General features: G+C 44.0%; 1 protein-coding gene across 1 annotated transcript in view; it reads left to right on the top strand.

The window, feature by feature from the left end:
* The window catches only part of LOC147457227 (uncharacterized), a 76,215-nt gene that overhangs the window by 35,626 nt on the left and 22,855 nt on the right, over positions 1-17,734 (top strand). The window contains exon 5 of the mRNA XM_086512186.1: positions 3,816-3,956. Coding sequence (XP_086368312.1) covers positions 3,816-3,956 — 141 coding nt within the window. The remainder of the gene's footprint in view (positions 1-3,815; positions 3,957-17,734) is intronic.

Genomic DNA, 17,734 nt, shown 5'->3' with positions numbered 1-17,734 from the left:
CCTGCGGGGGATTAGCAACTAGCTAATCCAGTATCTGTGCAAGAGGCCCTTGCCTCGACAATCGCGCATGAAACCACAGCCCTCGAGTAGGCATCACGTTTCTGTATTCAAAAGGGGAGAGAGGTGCGCGAGAGCAGAATCATTGTGCTACATAGAGCAAGGGAGAAGGCAAGCTTTCCATCGAAGCTTCTTCACCTGCACCAACTACTCACACACAACTACTCACACACTGTAGTCACTTAATGATAAAAAATCAGCTCTCTCTGGAAATGGGTGCCCCCTCTTCATGCAAGCTTGGCAAGTCACTCTGGAGCCACCACATGGCACTTTTTTCTGCATTGGTTCCAGCTTAAAAATATCTCAACTGGTTTGTCAATTGACTTTGCAACAGAGCAATAAAATGTTCCCTTTGTCATTCTGGAGTTAATGATGCGAACAGATTTCATGGCCCAAAATAGCAGTTTCCTAAATTTTAGGAGATGCTTCCATTGGACTCTCATTGGTCATCTGACCCATAGTTACCCGGAACGCGGAACGAGAACGGCGACGGGATCCCCGCGGAACGGGGGAACGGCTAGGGGTCCCGAATGGGAACGGCGCGGAACGGGAGGTATAAAAAACACCCAGGTAGTGCATTTTTTAGCTCCTTGTGTTTAAATACAAGGAGTATTAGAGTGCTTTGACTCTAATACTCACAAAAAACTTGTTTTGAAGACCATTCAACCTTGCTATGACTAGATGATGAGAGAGAGAGAGAGAGAGAGAGAGAGAGAGAGAGAGGAGGAGAGCTTGAAGGCTTAAAGCCTTGAGCCTTGAGAGAGTGAGTCTTGAGAGGGAGAGATCTTGAGAGTGTGAGAGGGAGAGAGCTCGAGCCTTGAGGATTAGCTTGTGGAGAGAAAGGGGGAGGGGGGTGCATTTTATGAGTCCTTGAGGCCTTGCACACTTCAAAAAGAAGCCCAAACATTTACTTCAATTTTTTCAATTTTTGCCAAATTTGTTTGTAGCCGTTGGCCGTTCCAGGGGCATTCCGGAACGTTCCGGAATGGCCGTTCTGGTTTGCACTGGCCACCGTTTTGGGACGTTTCGGAACGTTCGGGAAGGGAACTGCCCCCCAAAACGCCGGAACGGGGGCTAGGGGGTGTTCCCCGATAACTATGATCTGACCATCTTTCACCACTCGGACTATATCTAAAAATGCAATGTAGCCCAGTTCTCAGGTGATTTTCTCTAGGTGACCCCACCTTGGCACTGTGCCTCCATTGAGTTAGTTTCCTAGTATCCACCAACTTATTAAGTGCGACGAGGGGACCTAAATGACTTTGAACTGAGCCTAGACACCCTTTTACTACTAGAATTCCAGTGCCGACCAACTTCCCGTCTGCGGGTGAAAGTACTGTTTCACATTGGCCATGCAATGTCCGGCCATTTGCAACTTCAAAAAGAGGGTCTCAAAAATTAAACGAAAATCATCGGAAAGAAACCAACAACTAAGGTTAGCAGTTGCCACGTCCTTGTGACACTGTACGGATTTTCGCAAATTACGTTGGCTCCTTTTGGAGTCTTCAACGCTAGCTTTTGAGAGCTGATGCTAATGGGTTAATGTGCTTTTAGAACTGAAGCTTTTCAAGGCTCTGCTTTTAGGCATCCCACATAAGTTTAAAAGAGTCCGTGGGCCTCTCCTTGTGCAAAGAATCATGAATAGAGTCTGAGAGCACAGGACCCTCGGGAGTTGTGCTTTGCTGTGAGCAATAATAAAGAAATACCGATAGGGGCGCAAGTCTTTGGGGCCAATGCTTCTGGGCGCGGAACTCCACCGTGCCATGTCGACTCTCTCTCTCTCTCTCTCTCTCTCTCTCTCTCTCTCTCTCTCTCTCTCTCCCCTAAAGTTCAGTGATTTTGAAGTTTCTGTTCGTGTGTTGCTATTGATTTCTTGCTTGAAGTGTCCAAGCTTGTAACATCATGAGCAATGTGAAATCATGAAGGTGGAACAATCACTTAAGAATCGTCGTCTAATTAGATTGTTTCAAAAAGTAAGGAACTCTTTAATGACCGACCAATTTCACGTGAACTCAAAAGAATATTAAACATTTGTAATAGACGGACAAGGAATATTTTTTTCCAACAATGCCTAGGGAAATGGAATGGCACTTTAGAAGGGAGCTCTAGGTGGGAGCAACTAAACTAAGCACACAACAAAGAGGTTCTCAATCTAATTTTAGACGTTTTTAATTCTGTTTTTGATCATGAAAATGATTCTTTAGGGGAAGGAAGTGTGACAGCAATTAGGGCGATGAAGTGGAAACACCGTGAGAGCTTGACGGTTCTCATGTCTCAAAATACAGGTAGGGGTTTTAAGGGTCACGGCGGCTTAGCTCACTAAGGAATTTAATGTGAATTGTGTGAGTGAAAGAACGGGAGGCACGTGTAGGACCATTTTTGAATAAATGGCACTCGTGCATGATACTTGGAATGAGGCGTTTGTTGGAACAAACAATAAGCTGTGCCAGAGGAGAAGATTACGATTTAGCTATCTGCTCCCATTGCTGTTTGTAATCTTTGGTGCTTGCTTGGTTTTTCACTGTTTTTCTCGGTATGCACATGTGTGCGGGAGATTACAATTTGACTATCTGCTCCGATTGCAATTTGTAATCTTCGGTGCTACTGTTTTTTCTACATGCGCGTGCACCTGCTGCCTGCTGTTACCGGATTTTATTCTTGTTGGTTGGGAACTAATTTTTAGGTGCCTTGCTGTCGGTTATGGTGGGGATCTGGACCTCTCTCTCTCTCTCTCTCCCCCCCCCCCCCCCCCCCCCCCCCCCCCCCCCCCCTTCTTCGTAACAGCAACAGGCTTTGCCACAGCCCAGCGACCCTGCTGTGGTTGGTGTTTCTCTCTCTCCACTTGTTGAGCTCGCACAGCTTTTCTTTGCTGCTGTTTCATTTTTTGCGGAGCTGTGAGGCGGGGTCATGGGGCTTTGCCACAGCCTTGTGACCAAGAAAATTGAACACAATCTTTGTACTATTGACTGAATCAGCTACACCAAATATAGTTTTTAATTGTTATGCAGCTCTCTATAGAAGCATGTTATGTGATGAAACATTGAGTAGTGAACAGCACACATGAAGAGAGAGAAGCCATACAAAGCTATGCATGACAAGGGCAAGCAGCTCATGGCTAGAGGTTGGGAGTGGCCTTATGAGCCAGGAGTGTTGTTGCCATCACTCCACCTGTTGAGCTCTCCTAGCTTTGTCTTGCAGAGCAGTGTGGCAGGGACGGCTGCGCCAGGTGCAGAGGTTATGATCACGGTATAATGCGGGTCGGTTTGGGCTTGGTTCTCAGAAAACAGGAAGCTTCTGTTTTGACTTTGGCTAGGCTGCATGGCTGGAATGTGTTGCGCAGTCGTTTGATAGTGGCTTCTGCAGAAGGTTATACTGAAACGCTTTGTTTTTTTTCAAAGTCAACCAGCACAATGTTGAATGTGCTGTACTGGTGCTATTGACGTGTATATGTGTATCTTCTCTTTATTTAGACTTTGCAACAGTCTGCGGCATGTTTTATAGTAAAGAACAATCTTTATTTGTTAAAATGTGCATGATTGGACTGTATTCTGCTTTGCAGTGACTTATTAAAAGGGCAGGTACAGCTTGGGACATGCTTTTTTGGGTTGCACACTTGGTAGAAATAGTAGGGTGGTGGTTGAAAGCTTTCTCCGTCTTACATAGGCGCTGTTTCATTCTGTCTGAAGCTTCACCTTGCATGCTTCCGCACAGAAAATCTACTGATATTCACCAAATTGTTTGTGGTATCTGAATGGCAGGTGGTGAAAATTGAACACTGTGAAAGGGTACAGCTGATTGTTTGCTCTAGGCGCATATGTATCACAAATTGCCGAGAGTGCTTGTTCAACTTGGCTGTGAATCAGAGACCTCTTATACTGGGAGAAAATCACAATTTACAGGTAACTATGCTTTTTGGACCATTGAAGTGAAGGTGGTTTCACATGTTCTTTTGAAAGCCTTAGATTTGTCTGTTGTTTAGTGCCTTGAAAGTTCATTGGTCCTTCGTCTAGCGAACTAGTTTTAACACAGCGCCAAATCCTCGCTTTTTTCATGGATTTTTTAATTTTTCACAAGAAGTGTGTACAGAAAAGAAAGCTTCATTGTCGTGGTTTCAATGGTAAGCAAAATGTAAAGAAGGGATTTGGTCACTCAAGGGATCCCATTACAGTTAAGTTGAGCTGTTTAATCGTGAGCAGGTTCACTAGTGTTGAATGCATGCTCGGTACTTCAAAGCTACCCACCAGCAGTGAAAGTAGAAAGGAAGGTTTAGGAAAGCAAATCCCTTGTTGAAACCACAGTATATGGGCTGTGTTACGGACTAAGAACGTCTTGGGATCACACAAGCAAGGCACTAGATAAATGTATGCCATTATGGTCCTTCGGTTACTCATTTTATTGCAATGTTACGGATTTGTGTGAGATCATCGTCAAGAAGATTGGGGTTTTTTGTGAAACACCACCCTTGTCCTCCTGAAAGTTGTTCTTTTGGTCTCACTGGGAAATTGGAGGATGAGGGCTCTCTTTTTGGTAGTATCTTTCCCCGCCCTCCACGCTTTGGCGAAAAGGAGAGAAAAGGGGTCCTATGGGACCACCAAAGGTTGGTAAAACACAAAATGGACCTAATTATTGTTTGTTTAGATCCATGTAGCTTCACTTATTCCATAAATTGGTGCACACCTTGGATTTCAAAGACATATTGCTTATTCCACAAAGTGATGACGGGGCATGACCTTATGAATCTGAAGAGGAAAGCAAGAGCTGGTGGTTGACCACAATCCTGCCACAAGCTCGCAAATCGCATTGTGATTCACGGGTGATGACGTGATTGTCTGTGCGGACAAGGGTGACATGGCATGTGGACGTGGGATTTGCCTTTTGGGGCCCCAGTTATGAAAGCGTTGACTTTCTGCTTTAGAGCATTAGTTCTTATGAGCAGCTGAATTTTAGAGCATTAGTTTTTATGAACAGCTGAATTTTAGAGCATTAGTTTTTATGAGCAGCTGAATTTTGGTGTTTTTGCACCTAAAAAATAATTGGGATTTTTAAGGCCGCTCTTGGGGATTGCTTTTTGACCCTTCCCTATAAATGAAAGGCAATAGGCAAATTGGCGCAACGGGCTGCGACTCTGAGGGAGAGTGTGACTTTTCAAATTGTAAACGGACTTTGATCTAAGAAATATTGTGAGGAGCACCTGGTTGAGGGGCTAATGCTTTTGAGAGTGGAACTCCACCATTGTGTCTTTTGTGACTTGTCTACTCTGTGATGTTCCCTCAAGTGCTTGCGATTTTGGTTTTGTTTGGTATCGTTGCAATGTTTCTACTGCTTCGCCTATGGCCGGCTAAAGTGGTATAATAGATCAGACGATCGTTCTTCACGGAGCAATCGTGTCTAGAAATGCCGCAATCAAGTGTGGAAGCAACATCTTCGGGAAGGAGAAGGACGAGGATAAAGAGATTGAAGCAATAGAAGCACTTTGAAGAAGTTGTAGAAAGTGAAAAAGTAGAAGAGGACGCTGATTTGAAAGAAGTCGAGACCTGATAAGATCTACTTCCAAAGTTTGTGGAAGACAAAAGATCTACTTCCAAAGTTTGAGGGTGTGTAGAGTCTCCGACTAAGAGGGAAGTGAGAAGTAAAGCAAAGAAAGCCAGGGCGCGAATACATTTTTGTGTCTCAAAAGATTCAGAGAGGGATTGACAAAATCTCATGGTTTGTGCAATTAGAAAAGTCGCAGTTGTCAAGAACCTTTTGAAGAGGTAAAGAAATGGGACACATTATATCTGCTAATGTGTGCAATGGATGCAAGTTAGGTAGTGAGCTACTTGACTTGCCAGATCTAGAAAGGGATTGGAAGAAGTTGCAATATTGCTAAAAATTTTCAAAAAGATTCACAGATGGATCTTCTAAACTTATATTGATAGGAGTTGTGGAGTTCTTGAAGTTTGGATTTGAGGAGGGCAACTTGGTAGATACTCCTCGATGGAGAAAGATCTTGTGTTTGGAATCTACAGGTATGAGGAGCTTCTTTGTAGAGCTTTCAGGGATTCAGTAGTTCATTCTAGTGCAATGCCCCTCGCATAAAGGGAGACCCTCTACTCGCCATAATAGATCGACACGGTTTGGGAAGGGAAGTTTTGGTAACTTCTCTATGGATAATGTAGGTTGATAGTATTCGGCCTAGAAACTTCTTTGCATGCCAGCAATTGATGATGCTCACTCACTCAAAACTTGCATGTTTTTTTTGAGTATGAGAGGTGAAATGATTGCAACATTTTGTTCGGCAATGGTGATACCAATGATCGATATGATGAATTTAGTGCATCTCGACATTTGCTAGATTGTTGAGGTATAGATGTGAAGGCTAAATGATTCATTGAATAATAGTTTGTGTATGGAACATGCAACAGGACTAAGATCGCCCGTTGCTCGGTACCTGCACCTGCACGCCCTTGCTTCACTACCTCGAGTTAGTGGTGGTTGGTTGTGCTTGAATGTGGAGTATTTCGGCCTCTCGAATCAGTGCTTCATTTGTCGACAGATTGGCAATCTAGCAAAGTGTTGTCCATGGAGGAGGCCCAAACCCTTTGGATAGTTAGACCTAGACCCAACCTCCTAAGGCTGGCCAGACACAGCAGACAGAGAGACGAGGAGCTCAGGCAGGTTCCTCCTCCGAGCCTGGTGCCCAGGCAAAGGAGGGATGGTAGGAGGTCCTTGGTCGTCGTCGCCAGGGACCACCACGCGAGTTCGGTCCCCGTGGTGGTCGTCCTATATCAGGCCAACAATAGTGGGTTGCCACAAGGAATCGTTTCGACCCCCTGCAACAAGAAGAGGCCACAGATACCCCCTCCACCTCAACTTTGCGCCCCCCCCCCCCCCCCCCCAAAAAAAAAAAAAAAAAAAAAAAAAAACAAATCTCCTCCACCTCCCCCCCATTCCCCTCCCATTCCACCCACTAGCCCCTCTGCTTCCTCATCCTCTCTCGCCCTTGCCTCACAGCCGACTAAGGGGGCAAGACCTTCGTCGTCTGCTAGGAGGTCTCTTGGCAGTGCTTTTGCCACGGGCCAGTTGGCAAGCGAGGAGCAGACTTTCTTGCGGGTTTAGGGTTTCGCACCTAAACTGCAAATTAGCACCAGGGGAGCCTTTGGAAAGCCTTGGGATGCGTGTATAGAATTTTGGCACCCTGCAGTGACAAAACAGGGATTTACAGCACACTGAAATTCTGCTATAGCTCACTAGAAAGCTTCTAAATTACGAGGGAATCTGTCCTAGACATGAACTTTTGACCTACAAGGGTTTTGGCGTTGTTTTGTTACCGAAATTGGGTCAAAAACCTGCAATTTCAGCCCTTGCCAGGTTTGGACAGCTTTTTGAGAGTTAGATCTGATCTAAGTGTTCGGATCGTCTACTTTCAATTGAATAAAGAAATACCGAAAAGGGCACCAGTCTCTGGGGCTTACAGGGTGTTGATCTTCGTGTGCGCAATGACGATCTAGTCATTGGACGAATCTATGTTCTCTTTTCTTCTTAGTGCTCTGTGTAAAGTTAACATGTAATTGAATTAGTACCGCCCTCTACTGTGAAAGGAGTGCCACAGTGCGGAAGAAGAAACCCTAGGTGGTGAAGGAGCAAGTGTCGGCTTTGATAGAGGGATGCACAATAGGAAGAGAAGCAGGAGAGAGAGAGAGAGAGAGAGAGAGAGAGAGAGAGAGAGAGAGAGAGAGAGAGAGAGAGAGAGAGAGAGAGAGAGAGAGAGAGAGAGAGAGAGAAATGAAATGAAATGTTATATTAACGTCTTCAAAAGGCCACAATGACCTATGAGACCCGAAAGTTACAAAGTGGTGGATCTGATACAAAGTCAGAGTAACAAAATAACCTAACAACAGTACAAAACAAAGATATATACTATGGGGTCCTAAGTTGGTTTATGTGAGTCAAGCAAAAAACTGAGAGAGAGAGAGAGAGAGAGAGAGAGAGAGAGAGAGAGAGAGAGAGAGAGAGAGAGAGAGAGAGAGAGAGAGAGAGACGTCAGATTTGGTAAACGACGCCTTCAAGCTGACCAATTCCCACCAACTGTATGCAATGCTCATGTCGAGCTTTAGCCAGACTCTCGGTGAGAATGTCTGCAGGGTTATCTTGTGTCCTCATGTTAGTCAAGGTGCACTTTGACTATCGCATCCCAATGCTGGAGTACTAGCTTGCATACCAAGCTTTTCTGCAAGTCTACCCAACCAAATAGCTTCCTGGAACCTTCAGTGGCTGAACTATATTCAGCCTCAGTAGTATTGAATGCCACAATCTTTTGCAGCCTAGAACACTAAGAAACTGCTCCACTAGCAACTGCAAAGACGCATCCATTGGTAGACTTCCTAGTGTCCAAGTCACCTGCCATGTCCGCATCACCAAATCCTTGCAACTTTAGGTCACCCATGCCATAGCAGATACACTTTGACTATGTACCTTTTAAATACCGAAAAATGCTCTTCATTGCCTCCCAATGTGGTTTGCCAGGATTAGACATAAACCTGCTAACAACTTCCATTGCTTATATCATCCACATATAGGACTAGCGCAATAAGACTGCCTTTTTAGTGTAAAGGCAGTGATCTGCATGACTGCGTTTGAACCCATGGTTAAGCATAAAAGTATCAAACTTCTTGTACCACTGTCTAGGGGTTGTTTCAGCCCATACAAGCTGCGTTTTAGTTTGCATACCAAATGCTCTTTCCTTGGAATGACAAAGCCCTCAGGTTGTTGCATGTACAACTCCTCATCCAAATCACCATATACGAAAGGAGTGATTACATCCATTTGATCCAACTCCAAATCCAAGATAGCACATAAAGCAAACAAAACATGGAGCGTACTCATCTTCACCATAGGCAAAAAGATCTCTTGGAAGTCTATGCTTTCCTTCTGTGCATAACCCTTAGCAACCAAACGTGCTTTGTACTTGGGTTTGTCATCTACACTTTTGACCGTATAAACCCACTTGTTAGGAATAGCTTTCCTACCTTTGGGCAAAGGCACAAGCTCCCATGTATTATTTGCATATAGTGATTGAATTTCAGATTTCATAGCAAGCTCCCACTTACTTTTGTCTTCAGAAGACTGAGCCTCTTTAAATGTAAGAGGCTCCCCCTCATCAGTCAACAAAATGCAATCCATAGATGGCTGGAACCTCTTCGGTTGCCTTCTAACGCGAGTACCTGCGTACCCAATGATCTACATTCTTTGGCACAGGTTCTACATCAGGAGGCAGGTCAATTTAGCATTTTCGGGCTGCTGTACACCATTTTCAGCATGCTGTCCATGCCGTTCAGCACCTTCATTTTGTGGATCAGCACCTGCATTTTTTTGCTGTCTCCCACCTCCACGAGCATCCCTTTGCTGTCGAGCATCTTTTGCTCAAAAAGAACCGGCTGATTTTCAATTTCAGCTTGTGGTAAAGCATCATGAAGGTCATTTTCAGTCATAATGGGTGGCCGTGCATATTGAAACTTGACTCTCTTCGAGTCAACATCAGAGGACAAGTCATGTTTCATTAACTTTGCCTTATGAAAGACTACATCCCGATTGCGTACGATCTTTTTAAATTGAGGTAACCAAATTCTGTAGCCCATTTCAGCTTCATCTCTATAACCCATGAAGATGCCTTTAGTGGACTTAGCATCAAGCTTGCTTCTCAGTTCATTCCTCACATGTACGAAATGCATCACAACCAAAGACACGCAAATGGTCATATGAGGCCGGTTTGCTAGACCTAACCTCCTCAGGAATACCATTTTTTAAAGATTGATTAGGAGAGCGGTTGCATATATGTACCACGGTTTTTAGTGCCTCCCCCCAAAAACCATGAGGGAGATTAGCAGTGGACAGCATGCACCGTACTCTCTCACACAATGTCCTATTGTACCTTTCTGCCACACCATTCGAAGAAGGGCTATATGGAGTTGTAAGCTCCCTTTTATTACCATGTAACTCACAAAAAGACTTAACTTCAGCAGATGTGAATTCATCCCCATTGTTCATTCTAAGACTTTTCAATTTCTTTCCCGTTTGGGTGGTCACAAATGAATGAAAAGCCTTAAATGCAACAAATACATCACTTTCATTTTTCAACAAATACACCCATACTTTCTTGGAACAGTCGTCTATGAAAGAAACAAAGTATGTAGCACCCCCCATAGATTTCACAAGCATGCTACACACATCAGAATGCACCAAATCTAAAACTTTTGGTTTACGAGAGACACCAGAGTAATAAGAACTTCTTACTTGTTTACCAAATTGACAATCATTACAAAAATCGAGCTTTGAGCCCTGAATATCAAGTCTTTTCAAAGAGGAAAGGACATCAAGTCCTTTATGGTTCATATGGCCTACTCTCTTATGCCAAAGCTGTCACAAACTGGTGACGTGACTAACCCCGGACACATCGAAAAGGCTGACATGTGGCAGTACTACAGAATCCCCCCCGCATAATGCGCTGACATGCTGACGTGGCCAATCATACGTAATTCCGAGATTTGCGACGCTGATGACGTGGCAACGTACAGATTTTCCTGAAATTACGCTGGTTGATTATAGCAGCTTTTGGGACAATAGCTTTTGAGATTATAAGCTTCTGAGTTTAATGCTTTTGGGGTATCCCTTGTACTTATAAATAAGCAGGCAAGGCTTCACTTTCTTAGAGCATCTGGACGCAGATTCTGAGAGTGAGCACCTGTCCGCTCTCTTGTACTTTGAACACAGATTAATAAAAAAGAAATACCAAAAGGGGCGCCAGTCTTTGCGGCCAATACCTCTAGGCACGAAACTACGTCGGCGGGCTGTGTCAATTTTATGAACTGTTTTGAAGTGAATCTCTGTTGTGTCGCGGTAGAATCTTGACTTGGATGTCCAAGTTTGTTATAGGCGGGCTCTGCTTCTGGGGCATCCCTTGTACTTATAAATAAGCAGGCAGGGCTTCACTTTCTTAGAGCATCTAGACACAGAGTCTGAGAGCGAGCACCTGCCCCCTCTCTTGTACTTTGAACACAAATTAATAAAAAAAGTAATACCGAAAGGGGCGCCAGTCTTTGGGGCCAATACCTCTAGGCACGGAACTACGCCGGGCCGTGTCAATTTTGTGAAATGTTTTGAAGTGAATCTTTGTTGTGTCGTAGTAGAATCTTGACTTGGGGTCTCTAAGTTTGTTACAATGGTATAAGAGCGCGGCCGATTTCTCTTTTATCGGGAAATCCGATCCTTTTCTCGCGGCACTTATGGATTCCAACCAGAAACAATCGACTTCTTCTGCATCTGCGAATGCTGGAGGAGATCGCAACGAAGATTCTCATGAGCAAACAGAGGAAGAGTACGGCCCACCTTGGCCTACTCAGTACGAGATTGAAAAGATGGAACGTCGACAATTGGTTGACGAGGCAACAAAGCAAATGATTAAAATTGCGAAGGATCCAAAATTTGCAAAATTTTTGTCTCAGCAATCCCTCGCAGAAGTACACACCCAATGGGAGAAGGCCACAGAGCCACCTATCAAACCGGCACTCAAGAAACCTCCTTCTCCGAGGATGTTTACAGGGCAAGAATTACAAGAGGTGGTTCAAACATAGATCAGCCGGCTTTTGGACGCAAACAACAAATCCAAAAAGCATGGGAAAACCGACTTCCCGGGTTATTTGGGTCGTCAATCTTCTTTTGCTTCGGCAAGAACGCAGAAGAGGCGTGTACGATTTGAAGGACTACCTAGTTCTTCTTCTTCTTCTTCTTTTGCCAGTTCTTCTAGCTCTTCTGACTCGAGTAAAGAAGACAAAAGGCAAAAAGCGAAGCAAAAAGCAAAGCTTCGGAAAGGCAAGAAAAAGGCAAACAAGCCTAAATTTCGCCTAATTTCTGATAGTTCTCTAGAGGACTCATCCTCAGACAGTTCAAACTCCAACGATCACATGTTTTATGCAAAGAAGAAGTATTTCTATAAAGCCAACCAATATGACTTCCTTGAAGATAAAAGCAAGAAAGTAAGAGAATTCAAAGAAGGTGGACAATCAATTAAGTTTGACTCTTTTTCTAGATTCCGAGATGTTCCGAGGGCTTTGGCCTTCATACAACAGTTTGACATAGCTTTCTCTGGAGGGCATTACTTAGAGCACTCTAAGATTAGGAGGGTTGCATCTTTCTTCAAGGGAAATGCTTGAACATGATGGTCCACCCTTCTTCTGAGAAAGAAAGCTCCAGTTAAATGGTTGAAATTCAAAAGGCTTTTATTTCTTCTTGGTTGACTCGGGACTACGAACGAGATATACGAACTGCTTGGAATCATCTTCAAATGACCAAGGAAGATTCTCTGGACGCTTGTTGTGAGAGATTTTTGAGCTCTTTTCTACCAGCCTCTTCATTTAAGAAGGTCTCGTTAAAAGAACAGATTGACCGGTTTTGTTGCGGACTTCCTTCAGAGATCCAAGACTACTGCTTAGAACAAAAATCAAATTCTATTCAAGAATTGATCGGTCATGCGAAACGGGGTTTTGCCATACATTCGGACAATCTGACTTACCCCACTGATGACAACTTGACTCAGAGAACTGAATTGATTTCTAATAATGAAAGTAGAAAGAGAAAGAGTTCCCAAGAAAAGAAAGACAAGAAATCACGACCCTGGCTCACTCTCCGAGAGAGGGCAAACTACATCAAAGAGGGAAAGTGTTTTGGATGCGGGGAACATGTGCACGTCTCCGCGAAGTGCCCTATCAAGGCACAACAAGAACAGAATGATGACATGCTTGAGAGTTCGAGAGCAGTTGAGTAAGTGGCAAGATGAAAGCAGGACTGGTTCCAGATTGCATGGGTACTGACCCAAGCACGATTGATGAAAGTAAAACTTTGCCGAGCTTGGGACAAAGTGAAAGACCAAGAAGCCTTGATTTTCTTTGATGGAGGAGCCAAGGCCAACTTCATTTCACATGAATTGGCGGCGCGGCTTGAGATTGCACCCGATCGGGTGGGACCACAAGTAGAGGCAGTTCTAGCGGCACCCAGTTGGGACAGGGCCATTACACCTGTCATTGGCACACATTGGTTGCATTGCCAGGAGTATTTGGGGCACTAGGACTTCTACATAATGCCCTTGGAAGGTTGTGATGTTCTCCTGGGAGTCCCTTGATACCATAAGAACAATACCGTGGTTGATTATCGGGCGAAGAAAGCGACATCGACTACTGAAAAGGGCCGAACTATTGTACTTGATGTGAAACTTAAGGGCGAATCTGTCCCTATTGTATTAGCTTCGGCCGTTTTGAAATTAATGAAATCCAGTCTGCTTGTTTACTCGATCTTTTTGAAAGAGTTGAATGATGTACATAGCACAAATATGTATGAACTTGATAAAGAACGCCAAGATTTTCTCCACACTCATGCCGATTGCTTTTCTGAGGGCCTGCCAGGCGAGTTGCCACCAGCTCGTCTTGAGGATCATACCATTGATTTGATGCCTGGAAGCACACCACCGAACTGGCCACCTTACCGTGTGAGCCGAGCCAAGAATGAAGAGATTATGAACCAAGGGAAAGACCTCTCGGAAAAGGGTCTTATCCAGCCGAGTACTTCACCTTACTGCTCTCCGGTGTTGTTGGTTTTGAAGAAAGACGGATCTCGGAGAATGTGCATTGATTATAGAGCTCTCAATAAAATCACCATCAAGAACAGATTTCCGATTCCGAGGATCGATGATATTCTTGATAGATTACAGGGATCCTCTTGTTTCAACAAGATCGATTTGAAAAGCGGATATCATCAGATCTGAATCGCGTCGGGAGATGTCTATAAGATAGCTTTTCGGACGAGCATCGGTTTATATAAATTTTTGGTGATGCCTTTTGGCCTTACCAATGCTCCAATGACTTTTAACCGAATGATGGATAGAATTTTCAGAGAGGAAAGATCTTTTGTTGGCACTTTCTTTGATGACATTATAGTCTTCTCCAAGGATGAGGCAGAACATAGACATCATTTGCTACGGGCCTTTCAGGCATTGCGAGATCACAAATTGGTGATCAATGCCAAGAAGAGTGAATTTTTCTTACCGGAGATACACTTTCTGGGACACATCGTCTCAGCAGCAGGAGTACAAATGGACCCGGCCAAGATTGAGATATACGTGATTGGCCCTATTTGAAGAATGTCCATGAAGTTAGAAGCTTCTTGGGCTTATGTTCTTACTACCTGCGGTTCATTAGAAAGTTTGTAGAGGTTGCTTCGCTTTTGCATATTCTGACACAGAAAGGAGTCTCTTTCTCAAGGGGACCCAAGAGGTGACTGTCTTTCAGACTTTGAAAGAGAAATTGACTATGAGACCAGTTTTGACTTTGCCCGATTTGCAAAAGTCTTTCGAAGTATATTGTGATGCTTCTGGTCGTAGTTTGGGTGCGGTCTTAATGTTAGAAGTCCATGTCATTGCCTATGAAAGCCGATTGTTTTCAAAGCTGGAATTGACAGCACATATTTATGAGAAAGAGCTTTTTGTGGTTTTCCATGCTCTTACTCTGTGGCGACATTACCTACTCAGAGCTGATTTTACGATCTTTACAGACTACCAGAGTTTACGCTACTTCTTGTCAGAGAAGCAGCTATCGGAAAAGCAGATGCGGTGGGCGAACATCTTGTCAGAGTTTCACTTCCAGATTATCCATGTGTAGGGACAAAAGAACTTGGTGGCAGATCTTTGTCTCGGAAGCCGTTGGTCTTGGCTATTTCTGCGATACATCATAGAAGCTTCGAGGATATGGTCGACTAGTATGCCACAGATCCAGATTTTGTAAATGTGTTTGGTCGAATACAGAATGGGGAGGTAGTAGCTGGATATTTAATCTGGGATGGCTACTTGATGAAGAAAACGATGTTGTGCGTTACACAGCCGTTGAGGGAAAAGGTTTTAACCGAATGTCACTGTCCACCATTTATGGATCACTGCGAGATTGATACCACCTTGAAAGGTGTGGGGAGATACTTCTTTTGGCCGAGACTCAAGAAGGACGTGGACGATTTTGCACGTAGTTGCTTGGTATGCCAGAAGGTCAAGTTTGACAGGCATAAAGCACAGGGATTGCCTTGCCCTTGGGAAGGTATTGCAATGGATTTTGTTTTTGATCTCCCGAAGACACAGAGTGGGCACGATGGTATCTGGATTGTTATTGACAGATTTAGCAAGCAAGCTCATTTCATTCTAATGAAGAAAACAGTCAAGCCGGATCATTTAGCGAGACTATTCATTGCCCAAATATTCAGATTACATTGCATGCCTGAGAGAATAGTCTCTGACAGAGATCCCCAATTTAGAGTTTGTTTTGGAAGGCTATTTGGGAGAACATTGGCACACGGTTGCGGTTTTCGTCATCTTTCGACCCGTAGACAGATGGGCAATCTGAGATTGCAAGTTAAGTCGTACTGGATGTATTGAAGTCTTACATTCGATCAAAGACTCAATGGGAAAAGTTTTTGTACTTGGTGGAATTTGCCTACAATAACACGATCCACTCTTCGACGGGGAAGGCGCCATTTGGGATTACTGAAGGTGCTACGAAGGTTCCACCCTTCCTAAGCACGAAAGATAAGATTTTTGAAGCCAACCAGTACACGAGGGATTTGGACACTGCTTTTGCCAAGGTTTGGGAGGCTTTAGCGAAATCTCAAGGAAGACACAAGAAGGCAGCAGATCGACACCGTCGCGAATTGAAATTTAATGAAGGCGATTGGGTGCTCTTACGTTTTGAGAAGGCACGCCTGATAAAGAAAAAGGGAAAGGAGCGGCTTTTTCCAAAGCTTTGCATGAGATACTATGGACCTTTCCATATAACAGAAAAGATAAATGATGTCTCCTTTAGACTGAAGCTGCCCGATTCTTGGGGAATTCACAATGCTTTTCATGTGAGTCTCTTGAAGGCTTTTAAAGGCGATGTGCCCGATGATTCGAAGTGGAGGAAAGCGAGGAGATACTTGTTCCAGAACAGATATTGGCACATAAAGATAGAAAGATTAAAGGTAAAGTGATTAGGCGGTTCTTGGTTAAATTCAAGAACTATCTTGCATTGGATGCGGAGTGGATGGAGAGGAGGACCTAGCAGATACTCCTCAGATTGTGGAACGTTACCATGAAGCATTCGGTTTAGCATAGTCTACTCCGATAGAACCCCGATTTTAGCATGGGTGAATCTAGTGCAGCGGGCATGCACAAGAGGGGAGTCACTCCGCTCCTTTGTTAACAGATTACCTTGATTTTTCATATAGAGTCACTGATATCCTTTTGGATTTCAGGGATACTGTTGGGCTGACAGTGTTTGTTGCTAAATTGGCTAACCCCGGACACACCGAAAAGGTTGACACATGGTAGCAGTACGAAAACCCCCTCCATAATGTGCTGACATGCTGATGTGGCCAACCGCACGGAATTTACGGCATTGATGACGTGGCAACGTACGGATTTTCTTGAAATTATGCTGGCTGTTTATAGCAGCTTTTGGGACAATTGCTTTTGAGATTATAAGCTTTTGAGTTTAATGCTTTTAAGGCATCCCTTGTACTTATAAATAAGCAGGCAGGGCTTCACTTTCTCAGAGCATCTGGACGCAGAGTCTGAGAGTGAGCACTTGCCCGCTCTCTTGTACTTTGAACACAGATCAATACAAAAAGAAATACCGAAAGGGACGCCAGTCTTTGGGGCCAATACCTCTAGGCACGGAACTACGCCAGGCCGTGTCAATTTTGTGGACTGTTTTGAAGTGAATCTCTGTTGTGTCGCGGTAGAATCTTGACTTGGGGTGTCCAAGTTTGTTACAAAAGATCTAAATGAGAGTCAATTTCAACAATAGCAAGAAATTAGCAAGGCAAATGTTTGCATCGCAAACAATACAGTGTCCCTTTTTTGCAGCCCTTTACCACAAGCATAGAACCCTTCTTGAGTTTCCACAATCATCCACCAAACAATGTGGTGTAGCCATGCAAATTCATCTGCCCCACAGATAGCAAACTCTTTTTGATGCCAGGTACATATCTGACATCCTTGAGCACAAGCTCTTGTCCATTGCTTAATGACAAGTGTATGGTGCCAATCCCATCAATACTGCAAGCATGATTATTACCAAGGTAAACCTTGCCATTACTACCCGCATCAAATGTAGCAAAGCACTCCAAGCATGGAGTAACATGAAACGAGGCACCAAAGTCTACTATCCATGTCTGTGACAATACATCGTCGACTATAAGTAAAGCACCAATGACATCTGCTTGGTGATCTGCATGTCCAGAACATTAAGTGCAAGGGCATCATCAGAAGAAAGAGTAGCACACAAGTTATCTTCTACATCTGACAATTCCTCAATGACTACACTTGAGGTTACATTAGCCCCCTCTTTTCCTTTTGAGGCCTCAGATGCATTAGACTTTTTCGTCTTTCTTCTTTTTCTCCGCTGCATTCTTCTTCCTTTCCTGCTCCCTTTTGTAAAACTTGCAGTCAGGTTTCTTGTGACCCTTACGGCCACATTGATACGAAGTTTTGTCTTGCTGCTTTTCTTTCCCTCTACTCTAGCTTCTATTTCTCTGTCCTGCATTTGCATTTTTCTTATCAGGTCTGCCTCTAACATTATGTGCTGAACCATTGCCTTCCCGACTGGATTTGCGTCGAATCTCTTCATTA

Source organism: Adiantum capillus-veneris, chromosome 5 (assembly GCF_014529385.1).
Source record: "Adiantum capillus-veneris isolate H3 chromosome 5, ASM1452938v2, whole genome shotgun sequence".
Taxonomy (NCBI): Eukaryota; Viridiplantae; Streptophyta; class Polypodiopsida; order Polypodiales; family Pteridaceae; genus Adiantum; species Adiantum capillus-veneris.
The sequence above is the reverse complement of the archived record's forward strand: the minus strand, read 5'-3'. Positions and strand labels throughout refer to the sequence as shown.